Here is a 16636-nt window from a genome sequence, read left to right on the forward strand (position 1 = left end):
CTCTCTCCTTAAAATAAAACAAAGAAAAAAAAGTTAAAAATAAATAAATAAAACAACCAAGTCATCAGGAAGATACGATGTGTATGCATTTATAGCATAGCTTCAATATACATAAAGCAAAAACAGACAGAACTAAGAAAAGAAATAAATCCAGAGCTAAGAAGAAAAATAAATCCACAATCATAAGTTGGAGATTTTTAACATTTCTCTCTTGCACTAATTGATAGGAACAGCAGAAAAAAAAAAAAAATCAGTAGGTCTGTAGAATATGAGAACAACATATGAACCAACTCAACCTAATTGATATTTAAAGAACATCAATTCTTTCAGTAAGACACATTCTTTTCAAGTCCATATGGTACATTTAATTAAAAGGGACCACACGTGGGGCTATGAAGCTCGGCACAGGGTCTGATACACGGATGGCCAGGGCTTAACGAATGTTTATTGAGCCCTGGCCGGTCTGGATCAGCGGTTGGAGCATCGGCCTGCGGACCAAAGAGTCCCGGGTTCGGTTCCCGCTAGGGGCCCGTACCAAAAAATAAATTAAATAAATAAATAAATTAAATAAAAAAAAAAATGTTTACTGAAATGAACTAAACTCAGCTGAACTATTAAGGGACAGTTCAGTGGGTGCCTAGATTAGCTGGCACTTGTGATCTGTAGTCCCTGGGGATGTGTATAGACTGTTCTGCAGTGACACACTGTGTTCCATGACTGAGGGTGACTTGCTCAGGTCTCAGATCTTGCTCAATCTCTTGTTTTCCTGTCCCAGTCTGCAGCACTGGGGAGATCCAAATGTCAGATCTGCTGAATCCTGGCTGTGACTCCTACAAATACCGTAAGTTTTAGTTGATTCCAATCTCTGCCTACATCGTCAGGGCTCAGGGCTAATAAAAGACCTGTGGTCTAGTATCTCAGAATTTAGTAACAGGCTAGAAAAACTACAAAATATTATTATATCACATATACAAGTTAATATGTTATACTAAATATTACAGTATTATAAAAAAAAACAATCACCACCATTTGCTAAGCATCAAGTGTTGTGCCAGGCACAGGATTAGGTACTTTGCACAACTCTGAAATGTGGGTAGTGTTTTCATTTTACAGGTGGCATCTCATACCAGAAGTGTATCAGAGAGGTGAAGTAAGCATCTCAAGGTCACACAGCCTTAAGAGGCAGAATGACATTCTAGCCTATGGAATTCCTGCTTCTAACTTATCCTGGGAAGTGATCTGTGATGCACGCACGCACGCATGTACACACACGCACGCAGGTAGGGACTGGAATGCAAGCCACAGTATGGAGGACCCAGTCTGGCTCTTCTGAGCTGTACCAAATGGGAGCTGAACTTTGAAATCAAAGAGGCTGAACTTTGGAAACACAGACACCTGGGGTCATAGGGTGCCGTAGTTGGTGGCTGTGTGACCCTGGAGAGAGGGCTTTAAGCCTCTGAGGGCCCGTGTTCTCATCTATAAAATGAGGATAATGATGCTGAGCTGTGTCGGACTGCAGGAATGGAAGTTAGTTACCTGACCAGCCTCCAGCGAAAAGAGTAGCCCTGTGAGCATTAGCTCTTTATGCTTGTTTTTTCTGTCTTTTACCTATAACTACTTGAAATTATAATGTTTTCTGACTTGTTAACTATTTTCTCTATTAGAACAAAGCTACTCAAGGTCAGGGGCCTCATCCATCTTGTTAATTGCTGAGACCCCCAAGCTAGCAGTAGGTGCTCAGTAAATTACCCATGCATTCCATAAAGGGCTGTTGTTCTTGTAACTGTTAGTATTATCTCAGGGTTGTGCATGGGTTGGGTGGAGGGTCAACGGAGCCATGACCTCTAAAAGATCTCATTCTGCTCAAAAAAAAATCTGTCAGCAAGTACCATCTGAGATTCCAAAATAAAAAAGGTAAGCTTTGAACACTGTCTTTAATAATTTTTCACATGCTGATAAAATCTGGTAGACTGCTAAAATGTTCCACCTGACAGCTTAGACAATCAAGTCAGTAACCTCCATCACATGCGAGCATCTGTTAGCACCTTAATACAGCGTGGTCTGGGAAGGGGTTTATGAGAGGCATGGCCACCTACCCCCCGTCCTGTTTCTGACACATTATATGTGATTTGACATTAGAATGTGGCAAAGCAATGCCCAAGGGGCTGGAGATCAAATTTTGATTATTACTGCTCCTCGAACAACATGGCCCAAGCCCCAGCTCTGGCTGATGGCCAGCTGATGGAAATGTACAGTTTCAGAATTAAAGGCAAGGAGCCCGGCCGGTGTGGCTCAGTGGTTGAGCATCCACCCATGCAACAAGAGGTCACTGGTTCGATTCCCGGTTGGGGTACATGCCCAGGTTGTGGACCCGATCCCAGGTGGGGGGCATGCAGGAGGCGGCCAATCGATGTTCTCTGTCATCGATGTTTCTCTCTCTCTCTCCCTCTCCCTTCCTCTCTCTAAAATCAATAAAGAAAAAATATTAAAGAAAAAACGAATTAAAAGCAACATACGGCTTCCAGCTCCGGGAAATGTTCTAGAAACTGTGCCACGTAAGTCACGATAGACTGCTCATCCGGCATGTCGACCATGATGTCTGTGAAGAGAGACACAGGTGTTAGAGGGAGCCATGACACGCAGTCGTTCAAAAGGATCACGGGATGCTTGCTGGCGAAGGATCCCACGGACCACCGAGGCTTTTTTCTCTTTCTTACACTCAAGGAAAATCAGGCCCAAAGAAGGTGCTTCATTTGCCTGGAGGCTGATGAACAGAAGGGCCAGGATGTGGAAGCCAGGACTCCTTATTCCCAAGATGGTCCATTGTTCTGTCTTAGTCCCTCCACGGTGAGCAGCTTGCTCAGTGCCGCTTTGTCAGCAGGGCTGGTGGCCCAGGACCCTCCTCACTGCTAGTTTGAAGAAGTCCCAAACTAGCCTGGGAATCAATGGGACAGGAACAGCCAAGTGCCTCGACTCGGCATGTCCTTTTCAGCTCTGTCTTAACGCTGATGGGACCTGGTCCTGAAGGAAAAAATCCGAGAAGCGCACTGGGCTTCATCAGTAAGATGTTCACCGCGGCGTCACACATAAACGTGGACTATTTCTGAAACAACCTCCGTGCCCGCCAGCAGTGAAAGAGCCTCGTTAATTTTGGTCTGCCCACGAGATGGACCATTGTGCAGCCAATAAAAATATATCATGAAGACACTTTAACTACATGCAAAATACTTGTGTCAAAATTAAAAGGTTAAGAGAAAAAAGAAGAGACAAAACTATGCCTACACTGAATGCTCTCAATTATGTTAAAAAAAAAACACAAAGCCTGTCATTAAATGCACAAATACTGCAAAAGTGATCTCAGTGTAGGAATATAGGAGCTATATAAATATGTTCATTGGTGCCCAGCCAGTGCGGCTCAGTGGTTGAGCGTTGACCTGTGCACTAAGAGGTCGCCAGTTCGATTCCTGGTCAGGACACATGCCCAGGTTGTGGGCCTGATCCCCAGTGGGGGGCATGCAGGAGGCAGCCAATAGATGCTCTCTCTCATCAATGTTTCTATCTCTCTCTCCCTCTCTCTCTAAAAATCAATAAAAAGAACAAAAAATTTTTTTTAATGTCTTCATTGGATTTTTCCGTATTTCTTAAATGTTCCACCTGGACATCACGGGTGACGCACAGGTGACACGCAGCATTACGAAGGAAGTGAGCGAGAGAAGCGCTGCTACCTTCTGGCTCCAGGAGCCTGGGAATGTGAAGGGCGGTCTGAGCGATGCTGAAAGCCTTCTCCAGGTTTTCCCGCATGGAGTCCTCCAGGGCCTGCTTCATGTCCACCAGGCTGGGGTCGATGGCCTTGATCACAGCCAGGAACGCCAGCCCGCTCCTCCAGCTGCCCGCGAAGTCCTGCACCGCCACGCCGTACCTGAGGAGAAGCCGCAGGGCGGCCCCGTCAGCTTAGCGAAGAGGGTCGACGACAAGGGGGTCGACATGCAGCATCCAAGGGCCTCCGCGTGGGGCGGGAAGCTGCTGACCTCGCAAGGCCAAGATGCCCGGACCCCTGAGCCCCAAGAGCTGCCGAGTCATCAGATGTCCCGTTCCGGACAAACAGAAGAGGAAGGTGTGCGTCATACAAGGAGGCCAAACAGGACCTTGTGTTCCCCGATTTCCAGATAGATAAAGGACCAATTTTATACACTACTCAGCTTATCAGTGATATTCAAAACAGCAAACAGGATGTGCTGTGCAATAAAACAGAGCCAGAAGGTCCCCAGTGCGCAGCGGGCTGCACCCTCTGTGCTTCCTGTGCCGTGGCCTTGGGCAAGTCCTGTACCCCTCTGGGCCTCAGACTCTCCAGCGCCAAGCGGGGATCGCCTCACTGTGACCTCCCAGGGGTGGCTCTGGAGAAGTGTCAGCTTGAACCCCAAGAATGGCCACAACAGGGGGCAACCGAAAGTGCCTTGTAAGCAGCACATGGAAGCCAAGAGGTGGCAGCTACTGTCACATGAGGGTCAAAGACGGCTGGTCCTGCCAGGCACTGATTTCCTTTAGAAACCCTTAAAAATAAACACCTTTTGAAATTTGGAAATAAGATTCATCAGCTGAGCACATCATACACTCCCAGAGTGTGTTATCTCCGCTGGGACACCGATATCGGGACAGACTCGTGCCGAAGCCCCAGACCTGGTTCGGTCTCCCCAGTTTCTTTCTCACGAGGGTGGTTTACGTGCCATGACACTGCATCACAAGCACAGAGTCCTGGAGCCACGGAGACACAGAACTGCTTCGCCACCCCAGGGTCACCGCCCCTTCCTTGGTCACCCTGACTCTCTTCTGGTGGATTTCTTTTTAAACAACATGTCATGGGGGTTTGAGTTCCTCAATGCCACCATGCTCTGCCCCCTCATTTAAAACTCCAAAGATCCAGGGTCTCTTCCATCTTTCTTCCTCTTTCATCTTTTATTCCTACGCAGGGGGAGAAGGGATCTGATACCGGTGAAGTGCTTTTCATGCGCCGGTACGACACCAGGCGCTTTCGCGGGGTGTCTTCCTCTAGCTATCCTGTGAGGCAGTGAACGATGTTACCCGTTACAGACGTGCCCAGAGGGGGAGTCATTCACCAAGATCTCACCCAGTGGGTACGTGGCAGGGCCCTGGTGGCCCTGAGTTGGTGTGGCTTGTGCCACACGTGGCCTGGCTTTCTACCCATCCCCGCCCACCGCGCAGAGGCCCAGGGGTTGCGGCCGCTACGAGTGAAAAGCCCGACGCCAAACTGCTCACGGGTCTCGCCCACCACACAGGCTCGGACAGGAGGCCAGGAACTCCCTCCAGCCCGTGGGCTCGGCTTTGAAAGAGGCCAACCCTACCTCTGACGGGCTACAGCCTTACTGTCACGAGTTTTTAGGTGCAGACTAGACGTCCTGGCATGAGTAAGAGATATGGACGTGTTAATAGGACCCACGAGTCAGTCCCACAGTGGGACTGAGCATGGTGGAAGCCCCTTTGATCTGTATCCAGATGCTCTCATCTGCTTTCTGCGAACCAGAGATTCTGCGAATACAGCTTTCTGTGCACAAACCTGAGAAACGTAGTGACCTGTTCCAATGGTCTACATGAAGCGGCAGGCGCGTAACGCAGTAAATATCATCGCCCCTTCCCTTTGCCCACCGCAGGGCAGGGCCTCCTCCCTCTGCCGGGCAGCGGCATGGGGGGCGGGGCGCCGTGGCTTACTTTCTCGTCTTCCTCTGCACCCAGGCCAGCAGCGTCCTGATGGCCTTCCTCTGGTCTTTCACAGACAGCACCACGCTCCTCTCGGCGGTGGGCGTGGGAGGGAAGGAGGAATCTGAGTCTGTGCCCCCGGAGCCAGGTGACAGGCTGGAAGGTGGAGAGTTTCTGCTGAGGTTGCCCGTGAGCTCCTTAATCTGGGAGGAAAAAGTCATTTCAGACCCAGACCCTTGATGGACACATGGACCCTGCCTGGAGGGACCAGCTCACACAGATAGGGAGAGTCCCCTGGCCCACAGCCGTGTGTCAGGGGACAGGGCAGCACCCATGACGGCCTGGCTGTTTCCTGTGGCTTGGAGTGCAAGTGACACTTCCCAGGGAAGGTACCTCTCCCAGAGACTCGAGGTCTGGCCAGACTCTGCACACAAGGCCCTCCTGACCCAACTGCACCTGCCCCTTTCTTCTCAGCCTAGCATCCCAGAATGCACCACGTTCAAGCCCCGCTGCCAGGATGTCCCTCTCCTCCATCAGCTACCCCCTGGCTGCCATCATGGGGCACTTGTGAGAAATGCAGAAGCCCAGGCCCTGCCCCAGAACCAGAATCCACATCTCAACACTACCCCCAGGCGGTTCGCATGCAGAGTCGGGTCTGAGAAGCACTGGTCTGGCACACTCCTCCTCACCCTTCAAAACCTGGCTCTGATGTCACTTCCTGTGGGAAGCTGTCCTCACTCCCCTCCTCCCAAGCTAACTGCCCCTGCTCAGCGCTCTTACAATACTCTGCCTATAGCTTGGCGGTGGCCTGCAGCACAGAGCTCTGTGATACGGGACTGACTTATCTGTGATCCCAGAGAGTCACGACCGCAGGACTTTGCATGTCCAGAGCCCGGCACAGAACAGAAACGCCATAGACAGTTACTAAGTGAATAAATGCAGATCTGGGACAGACTTAAGGCCTTGACTGTCTACACATTTTCAGGATTCTTCCAGCATCTATCAGGGAGTTTAACAATGACCACTAGTCACTGAAGCCTGTCGGTAACACTACCGTGGACCTTCCCAGACAGCATCTCTTCGTGCTCACCACCTGCTATGACCATGGCCCCCTTTTCCCAGGCTCAGAGAGGGAGACTTTGGCTTTTGAAGTCTGAGGCTCACCTAGAACTAGATCTGTTATCTCCAGACCTTGTCTGTGCTCGTCCCTCCCTGACACACGAGCATTGTGCCTCCAACCCCAGCCAATCACCTCCATGAAGATCATGTTTACTCTTGGGAGGGCAAGTAAATGATGAACCACGAGGTTCAATTTCAAAGAGGGGGGTTGAGGAGATGAGACAGCCGCCCCCTCCCTTCCACCAGGGAAAAGGACCTGAGTGCAGTTATAAATGCCACCTTCATAGCCGCAGAAACCTGTGTTTCCAAACAGAAGCTGACATTGCTAAGGATGGGAAAAGGTCGCACCTGTCACATGCCTCTTCCTAGAGCTATCTTTCAGAGAGGCCCTTTAATCATCACTGATGAACACGAGTCCCGTTAGGAAGGGAACGCTACCCAGTTCCTCTGATACTTTAGAATGCAAGAATTTTTCGAAGCGCATATTTCATTCTTTAGTTCTCAAGAGGATGGGTATACTCTGCAGGAGAACAGAACTCCCACCATTCTAAAAATCACAGGGACTCACATCTCTAGCAACCGGAGTCCTCCGGTTCTTCAGGAAACAGAAAAGTCAAAATCTGTCGGAAACTGAATCTCACTGTCCCCTGGATCTGTTCCCAACTCCTCCTGTTGGCCCTAAGCAGACGCAAGGAGAGCATGACTCTGGGTTACGGGAAGGAAATGGTTTTACCTGGAAGAAGAGAATTATGTTCCATATCAGCCCAAGAACCAAAGAGGGGTTGCCATCTGCTATTTCTGCCGCGTCGATGCTAACCAGTTTTACCTACAGAGAAGGAATTTATGAGCTTAACAGGGTGGCCACATATGTTGCAAACAGGTTATTTTCTGATGCCCTCACGGACCTGTTTCTCCTTCTCACCTGTGCATGCAAAAGTGTGTCATAAGTGTGTTTAACCACGTACGTAGTACTTACCAAGCACAGACACTATTCTAAACTCCTTCGTATCAACTGAGTTCACCCTCACACCAAACCTTCCATGTAGGTACTTCTATTATCCCTGTAGTTCAGGTGAAGAAATTCCAGAGAGGTCAAATGTGACGTGCCCAGGGTCAGACATTAATAAGGTCTCACCCTGGCCGGTTTGGCTCAGCGGTTAGAGCGTCGGCCTGCGGTCCAGAGAGACCCGGGTTTGGTTCCTGCTAAGGGCATGTACCTCGGTTGCAGTTTGTCCCAGGCCCTGGTTGGTCGTGTGGGTGGCAGCCACTCGATGTGTCCCTTTCACATCAATGTTTCTCTCTCTCTCTCTCTTCCTCTCCCTCCCTCCCACTCTATCTGAACAAAAAAGGGAAAAATGTCCTCGGGTGAGGATAAAAAAAATAAATAAATAAGGTCTCAGTCTTCTTTTCCAAGGACGGATGGAAAGTGCCCACTAGGTCTGTCTGTGTGTTCCACTACCGCCCCCAAACCTGCATATTGAACTGTCTTTGGACAAACACAGAGCACTGACATCCACGGACCATGTGGTAATGATAATCATCTATTGCCAATTAGAAACTGTGTGTGCTGGACAAGACTTATATCCGGAGTTTCTGCATCATTACGAAATATCCTACCTATTGGTTAAAAGGCGTCTATTTGAGAAACCCTTAGAACATTATCTCCTTATTTAATTAAGTTCTGACCACAGGATGATGCTCCTAGCAAACCCCAAAGGCAACGGTTCTCAAAGTGCAGTCCTTGGATGATCTCCTGGTGACCCCTTAGGGATGCAAATTCTGCCCCGGACCTACTGAATCAGAGGCTCTGGGAGCGGGGACCCCATGTGCAGCTCCACCAGCCCTCCACGTGATTCTACTACCCACTCAGGTCATTTTATTCTGCAAACAAAACCCGAGTCCACAGATCAGAGAGAAATACGTAAGACTTTGCAGGCCACCACGGTCTTTGTCACATTCTCTTCTTTGTTCTTTTCAACCCCTGATAAATGCAAAAGCCATTTCTTCAGGGGGAAGAGAGGAGAAAGCCATGGTAAACTTTCAAATCCACCCTGCAAAATTCAGCAGGAAGACTCGGGGAAGAAAACAGGAGGCCTCACACAAATATTCTGTTCTCCCTTCCCTAAGGCTTCTAAAAATGTTTGACAGGGGTCTCTGATCCTATCAGCAGCCGTGGGTTTTTGACCACACCAATCAGCAGGGCCTGGGCTTTCCTAACCTAGGGAGAGAGTCACTCCCCAGCTCCCTGGCTCAGGACATTTTGCAGGCTGATGTCAAGAGTAGAATTCATCTGGCGCGAGCTCATCACGGGCAGGCTGGATCCAGGAAGGAAGTTGTCAATACTGTGAATAACTCGGCCCATCAAATTCAGATCCAATATTCCATCCACATTCATCACGACCCGTGCCCCACATGATGAATCACCTTCCACATGTGGCCTGCTGGTCTCCCGACCCTCTGTTCAGAGAGCGCCCTCTGTTTTTGTGGCTCACTGAACGCATCCCAGTGCAGGGAACCACAGCAGTCAGTCAAGTGGAGGGTCCTGCCTGGAGGAGCCCAGCGCAGCCCCCTGAGCTGAGGTTCATGGAAAGCATTCTGAGTTGGGGAAAGGACAGAGCTGCCTTGCAGGGGTGCGGAGGACAGGATGGTGCACCATCCCAGGAGGGGCGAGGGACAGAGCCTCAGCCAAGTGGCCACGTCCAAAACTCAGTGACTCTCTGAGCTAGGCTGTCTTCTCACCACCTCTATCTTACAAACATGGGAGCTGAGGCTCAGAGTCTGCATCCTTTCTCAGGACTGGAAGCTGCGGCAGCCACCCTGGAGTCTGCACCCTGAACTGCCATGCAAGGGCTGAGGCCGATGCTGAACCTGACGCTGCAGAAACGTCAGTGTTTTCCTGAACACGCTTTTCCACACATCGGCTTTACTGAGATATGATTTACGTTCCATGCAACCCACCCACTGAAAGCATCCGATTCGGTGGTGTTTAGTGTATTCACAGACGTGCACAAGTGTTACTACAGTCAATATAGGAACATCTTCATCCCACTGGAAAGAAACCCGGATCCTCTTTAGCTATCTCTCCCCTAATCCCTAACCAAACACTAATCTACTTTCTGACTCCAGGGATCTCCCTGTCCTGGAAGTTTCATGGGAATGAAATCACAGAATAAGTAGTCCTTTGCATCTAGCATCTTTTATACTTCCAATGTTTACCCATGTGGTAGCCTGTATTGGTACTTTGTTCTTTTTCATGGCCGAGTAATATTCCATTAACACATATTCCGGTCACTTCCATCTTTTGGCTATTATGAGTGATGCTGCTAGGAACTGTGCTGAGCTTTTTGGCTGTCCCCATCTGAACTCCCTCCTATGTCTGCGGCTTTCCCCACAGTCTGGGAGGCTGAGCCCACCTCTCCTTTCAAAATCCAAAAGCACTCTCCTCACCCCCTTGGAAGATGGGATGCAGGCAGGGGTTGGAGCTCGGTAGCCCAGGCCTTTGAATCTGAACGTGTGACACTGGGTTCATTCCAGGGGCTGCGATGCCCTTGTCTTAGCAGCAGTGCAGACCGTGCAGGGGTGGCCATGCCCACACAGGTCCTTGGAGCCTTGCAGTGGGCCTGGTGACTGGCATCCCTGGGTTCCAACCCTGGTTCCCCGGCTTTTAAGTCATTCTGTACGCTACAACCAAGTCCTTTTCTGCTTGAATCAGCCAGCGCCCCTGCCGCTCACCACCAAGAGCTCCAAGCGGATCACACTTTAAGACCAAGCTTTACTGTTGGGCAAGCTGCGGGTTGTACCCGGGTAAACGGCCCAAGCTTCCTGAAAGGGGCGCTCTGGAAGTTCCAGCCCTCCGTTCCCAGTTCGAAGGACATGAAGCAGTTCAAAACACAGAAAAAGTGAATTAGAGTCTAGAAAGTTCTATGAAAGAGGGGAGAACTCTGTAAGTTTCCCTGGCTCACTCAGCCTCTCCGTTCCCCCGGAGACAATTTTACGCTCTGACATGCTCACTGCACTCTTATGCAAAGGAAGGAAAAAAGTCAACAAGTCCCAAAGAGCTGAGACCCCGCCAGCTGTCCCGCACTGCCCACGACAGGGTGTCCACGGGGGTCAGTGTCCTGACGGAGACCGCGGGTGGGCGGGCGTCGGGGGACACAGGGCCAACGGCCTGGTTAGCTGAGTTCCGCTCAGTTTGAACTTAGCCTCGGTGACCCTCTGGGCAGCGTCCCTCACCCGTCTCCCTTGTGACCAGCACTCGACTTCAAATGCTGTCCGTTGGGCGGCAGGAAAGGCCTGTGTCAGCCAGACGAGTCTCAGATACTTACGTTGCTATCTTCCAAAAACTTAAGGGCTTTCGCTATGTTGTTCAACCGAAAGATGCGGTGGGACGAGGATTTGTACTCGTGGAGCTGAAACACAAACCAGACGGGCGTCAGAGCCAGGCCTCGGGGCGCGGGCCCGCTGCCCCCCGCTTTCTCCCCGCTTCCCATTAATCTCCAGCAAGCCCGCTCCCAGCTGAAACCCGCCCCGTATTTATGGTCCCTGGGACTTCACTCAGCGAGCTGGTGAGTGGGGGGACCCAGGGGTTAAACAAGGGACAGATTCGTCAGGTTTTTTCTCTCTAACCCAGCTCCTGGCTTTGAGTCCTCCCTCCTCCTGGGGACATGCTCTGCTCCCCTCGGTGGTTTCTGGCAGAGCGGAGCCTCTGCCGGAGCGTCACACACACCTGCTAAATCACCCGCGAGACCCTCCCTGGGGGGGCAGATGTTCCTGTTCCCTGGCCAAGAGCTTGTGAACAGCGATCCCAGGTCAGAGAGACAGAGGGAGGGGGACAGAGAGAGACAGACAGAGAAGAGGGGGGAGAGAGAGACAGGGGAGGGGGAGAGACAGAGAGAGACAGACAGAGAGGAGGGGGGAGAGAGAGACAGGGGAGGGGGAGAGACAGAGAGAGAGGAGGGGGAGAAAGAGACAGAGAGACAGGGGAGGGGGAGAGAGAGAGAGAGACAGAGGGGAGGGGGGAGAGAGACAGAAAAAACAGAGGGAGGGGCAGAGAAAGACAGAGACACAGAGGGAGGTGGAAGAGAAAGAAACACAGAGAGAGATCTGAACAGAGACAGAGACAAGGAGAGACAGAGAGACCGAGGCAGGGAGATAAAGACAGGCAGAAAAGAGAGACAGACACAGAGAGACACACAGAGAAAGACAGAGAAACAGAAAGAGGACCCAGACAGAGACAGAGGGAGAGAAAGAGACAGAGAGATGGACTGCTGTGGGCTGAGACACGGAGGCGCCATCAGAATGACCGTCCTGCACTGAAGCCCCTGCCAGGTGGGTAGTGTACATTCCAAGGCGAGCCAGAGGGTGTCAGTCACGCCCGGTATGAACTGTCAGGCCGAGCTCACGGATCATCACTGTACCTCTGTGTTTGCCACCAGGAGTCACTGAGGGCAAATCAAACCCTATGAAAGGAGGGTTTCTCAGCATCAACACTACCGACATTTTGGCCAGATCATTGGCCAGATCAATTGGCCAGACATTGTAGGGACATGTTTGGTTGTCATGCCTGGGGGTACTACTGGCATCCAGGGGGTAGAGACCAGTGTCCTTGGACGCTGTTAACCAGCCTGCAGTCCACAGGATTGCTCCCCTGCGGGAGCTAACCCCAAACATCAGCAGCACGAGGGGAAACTCACGCCAGAGGGCTGGCTACGAGCAAAGTGAAATAAACCTCAAGATCAGCGGGTTCAATTCCATTTTGGTCATATTTTTAAGAAGATTCTGGAAGCTGGCAGTTCTAGTTTTGGCCTTGGGGTGGGTGATAGAATTTGGTGCCTTCTCCATCTTCCCGACTCTTAGTTATCATTCTGGCTAATATAACGTCTGGCCAGTTCAACTAGAACATTCTGGTTCTGATCTTTAGCCTTATCATATCCACAGAAAACAATGGGCACTTATTCATCTATTTACTAAGTATATTTGCTAAAAAAAAAAAAAATGGCACTGCTTGGTTACACATGATTATATCAGTCTTAGTCATGGAGGCAGAAATGTCACCCTTCCCAGTTCCTGGTCGTAGACGTATGTACGGCCAGGCATGTGCACACACGTACAGATCTGTATTCAAAAGAAACCTCCGGCACCATTTTCCTCAGCGTTTTATTTCTTCCTGGCCCTCTGTGCCATACGTACCAGATTTCGCCCAGACAGGACTTCTAACAGAGCCATGAGGATTCTGCCATCTTGTATGTCGATGAACAAGTCTTTAACTTCTAGAGGAGGGTCGCACTGTGGAGAAGGGAAGCAAGCAGCCGATGAGCGGCCTGTGTCACGCACAGAACTAGTTCACAGCTACAGCTTCACTGGAGAGAGTGTCCAGACACCATCTGTCCACAGGCGGCAAGACCCGTCCACAGAGGGTGTAAGCCCGTCCCCTGGAGGTGAGGCCTGGGCAGCAGGGGCGCGGGGAGCTGTGGAGGAGACAGCATCGGGGCCCCACTGAACAAGTGCCCTGGGGGACCCTTCTTATATGAGATCTCAGGCCTCAGAATCACATTACACCCACGTTTCTGCTTACGGGTAGAGAGAAAAGGCATGTCTTAGCCACAGCCTTCCACAAAATGAAATCATTCTAGAAGCAGGGCTCACATCCAATTACCTGGTGCAAGCCCTTCACCTCAGAATTGGGGCACCCCGAGGCTCCAAGAGGCTGGGTGACATGCCCAGTGTTCAGATGAGTCGCCTTTTAGTACAGCTCTGTTCCTCATCAGGACACACTGGCTGAACACAAGCACAGCCCGGACCCACCGTGACGGCGTGGCCCTGGTCAGTTACTCTCTGGGCTTAGGTCCAGGTGTTGGCAGGGCCCCCCATCTCTAACACTGCCCAGTCGAAGCATATGCGCCTTCCTGAGGTGCCTGTTGTCACATCATCACTAGTCAGTCCAAGTCTGGGGGTGGGGCACCCTTGGCAGAGGAAGCCAGGAGGGGACTAGAGTGGGCAATTTGGTTGGGAGGGAGCGGAGGGCAGATGAGCACACAGCTGGCTTGTTGAATGCCAGGTGGTTGGGTGAAGGGAGAGAATCTTTCCTTCCATCCCCAAATCTGGAGGTCTGTCGGGATCTCAAATTTTGACAGGCTGACTTATATGTATATGTTGATGGATATTTATATGTACATTATAAGTAATGTCTATATTTATATGTACATTATAAGTACATGCTCATTACAATAAATCAAACTCATTAAAATTGTATTAAAAACTTAGCCAAATGGAATGTGACGGTCTCTTTTCTCCACAACACCCAGGCTTCCTGAGGTTAACCCTTAGGTCAAGATGCACCTTTCACCTGTCCCACCAAGAAGCAAGGGGGTTAGACACACCTGACGTCCGATCCAGCTTCTACCCTCAACACTACTTGGCCCTGAGCCTTTTCCTTGACCTCCCTGGGCCTGAGTGTCATGGCTGCGAGGTCAGGTCTAGGCATCTGACCCCCGCAGAGGCCGGGAGCTAAACGGAATGAGATGATACAGGTAAAGCACCTGGCACAGCACCTCCCAGACCAACACCGTCAGTCAAACCAGTTGACGATGAAGTGGCTTCCTCCCTACACAGTCTTCGGGTCCCCTCTTTAGTAAGACACTGTACCCCAGGGAGATGTCCTTAGCTGGTGCCCCTCTGTAGGGCATGACCTTGAAGCATCGTCTCTCTGCCCCGCTTGCTTCTCTTTCGGGGTTCCCTGGGTCTGTAAACAGCCCCCTCCGCCCCGGTTCACCCAGGCTCTTCCCTCTCCCTGGGGAAAAGGCAACTCTCCGCACAGGATCTAGGGTGTGAAGGGGCCTGGGTGGGAGGAGCTGGAAGTCCCTCCACCCCAGCTGTCTTCTCTGAGCCTCGACCTGGAGGGGGCTGCTGTCCAGGTGAGCCGACACTGTGCTGTGTCCACCAAGAGCTTGGCTCCGCGTGGCCTGGAGTCCACGGGGCTGGCTGGGACTTGTCGGTCAGATGCTCCAGCGCAGGGGTCAGCAAACTGGGCTTCCCGGACCCTAGGCTTCAGCAGAACAGCTTCAGGGTGCCCTATGGGGGCCGAGGGGTGCCAAGAAGGAGGCTGATCCATTGTACCCCCTTCATCAGAGACGCCCAGCTCTTTTGGGCCTTTGTTTAGGGTGTCAGGTAAGACTTTGCTTGGAGAGAGGTTTCTGTTGACTAAGCTTGATAATAGCTCCACTGCAGCACGGTGAAGACTTCCTGCCACAGAACCTCGGGAAAGGGTGCGCGCAGCCCCTTCTCAAGCCCCAGCCCGGCAGGGATCTACTTTTCAGTACTGGGGCCTTTGGCAACATTACAAGAGTTGGGCTGGGTGCTCTGTGCTCCTGGGTACAGTGAAAGGGGGTGTTCACTGGGGAGATGAGTATAAATGGGGGGATGGCTGTAACCAGCCAGAGACCCAGGGGACGAAAAGCCTCGGAACCAGTGGGGCTATGACCCAGGCCCCCTGTCCTCCAGGAAGGCCTCCTTCCCCGGTAGCCTTGGAGGGCCCACGTTTTCTATTTTATTAAGGAAAGTGGCATTTCCTTAGACCTTATACAAGCCCCTGACCCCCCAGTGAGTCAAGATGCAGGGCGACTCCACCCACAGGTGCACGGAAAAGGGCTTCGCTTCCAGGGCAGCAGTGACTTCGAACCACAAGGCAGATGATTTTGCCTGCAAACTCCCGCAGCTCCTTGGCCTCATTCCAGGCCGGGTCCGAGGGCATCAGGTTACGGAGACTCAGAGACTCGCAGGGAAAGGGCACGCCTGCTCCTGTGAGGCAGGGATCGCGGGCAGACACCCCCCCGCCCCGTGGACGGACCAGCAGAATTCCCAGTGACCACCCCCACGGCCAGGCCTCGAGCAGAAGCAGGCGGATGGCTTCCATCCCCGGCGTCTGCGGGAGCCTCGGCGGCAGCGGCGCACGGGGCCTTGGCCGCGGTCCATCCGCGACAGGGCAGGGGGAGAAATTGAAACCGCTCCAGAGAAAACACTCCGGGGGCCCCGAATGTTCCGTGGGTTTCATGAGATCGGTATGGCCGAGTAAACAGCACCCCCCAGGGCTTTCTTCATGATCTAACTCCTTCGGTAAATGAAGGAATTTTCCCAGAAGCCAGAGACGCGGTAAATATTTCTGACAGCCTTCAAATTGCAGTTAAGCCCGATTCCCCGGGGGGTTCCTGGGTTTCCTCTACATGAAAGGTCGCTCTTGAAACTCTCGAGGTTGGAAACGTGGCTGTTAATTTTGCCCCGTTTATTGGGCATCGATTCCAGGTGCCATCTGATTTATCTTCCGAGTGGGCGCTGCCCACCTGCCCCGGGGAAGGAGCCAGAGCGTGGCCAGGGGGAAACGCCTCATACGAAAAATGCGAACCCAGGCTCATTTGGGGGGTGAGTACGCGCATGGGTGTTCGCTCTATCACCCTCTGCACTTCCCTGTGTTTGTTTTTTAATATTAATAATAAAAAGAAACGCTAGAAAGATGCCACAGCCACACTCCGTCCACCAGGAGGAATTTCCAGCGACCCTGACACACACCGAGCTTTCATTTAAGGGTTCAGTGAACGCGGGTGTGGGGCATGGGGTTCCTTTTCTCCAGAAATAACACTTCACTTTATGAGCCCTGCCGAAAATGCACCCAGAGTTTAAAAAAAACAACTGGCAAATGATGTATAAAGCACTTCGTCCGTGATAGGCAGTCTCTGGCCTGAAGCGTTCAGGAGCCTCCCATTCTACAGGTGGGGGACAGGGGTGGGTGGCCAAGTGCGCTCGGGAAATACAG

General features: G+C 51.6%; 1 protein-coding gene across 1 annotated transcript in view; it reads right to left on the minus strand.

Moving 5' to 3' along the window:
* The window catches only part of CLMN (calmin), a 105600-nt gene that overhangs the window by 14104 nt on the left and 74860 nt on the right, over positions 1-16636 (minus strand). Inside the window, exons 3-8 of the mRNA XM_036277477.1 lie at positions 13021-13116; positions 11157-11240; positions 7565-7657; positions 5725-5915; positions 3726-3919; positions 2517-2599 (exon numbers count right to left, since the gene is read on the minus strand). Coding sequence (XP_036133370.1) covers positions 2517-2599; positions 3726-3919; positions 5725-5915; positions 7565-7657; positions 11157-11240; positions 13021-13116 — 741 coding nt within the window. The remainder of the gene's footprint in view (positions 1-2516; positions 2600-3725; positions 3920-5724; positions 5916-7564; positions 7658-11156; positions 11241-13020; positions 13117-16636) is intronic.

Source organism: Molossus molossus, unplaced genomic scaffold (genome assembly GCF_014108415.1).
Source record: "Molossus molossus isolate mMolMol1 unplaced genomic scaffold, mMolMol1.p scaffold_m16_p_1, whole genome shotgun sequence".
NCBI lineage: Eukaryota > Metazoa > Chordata > Mammalia > Chiroptera > Molossidae > Molossus > Molossus molossus.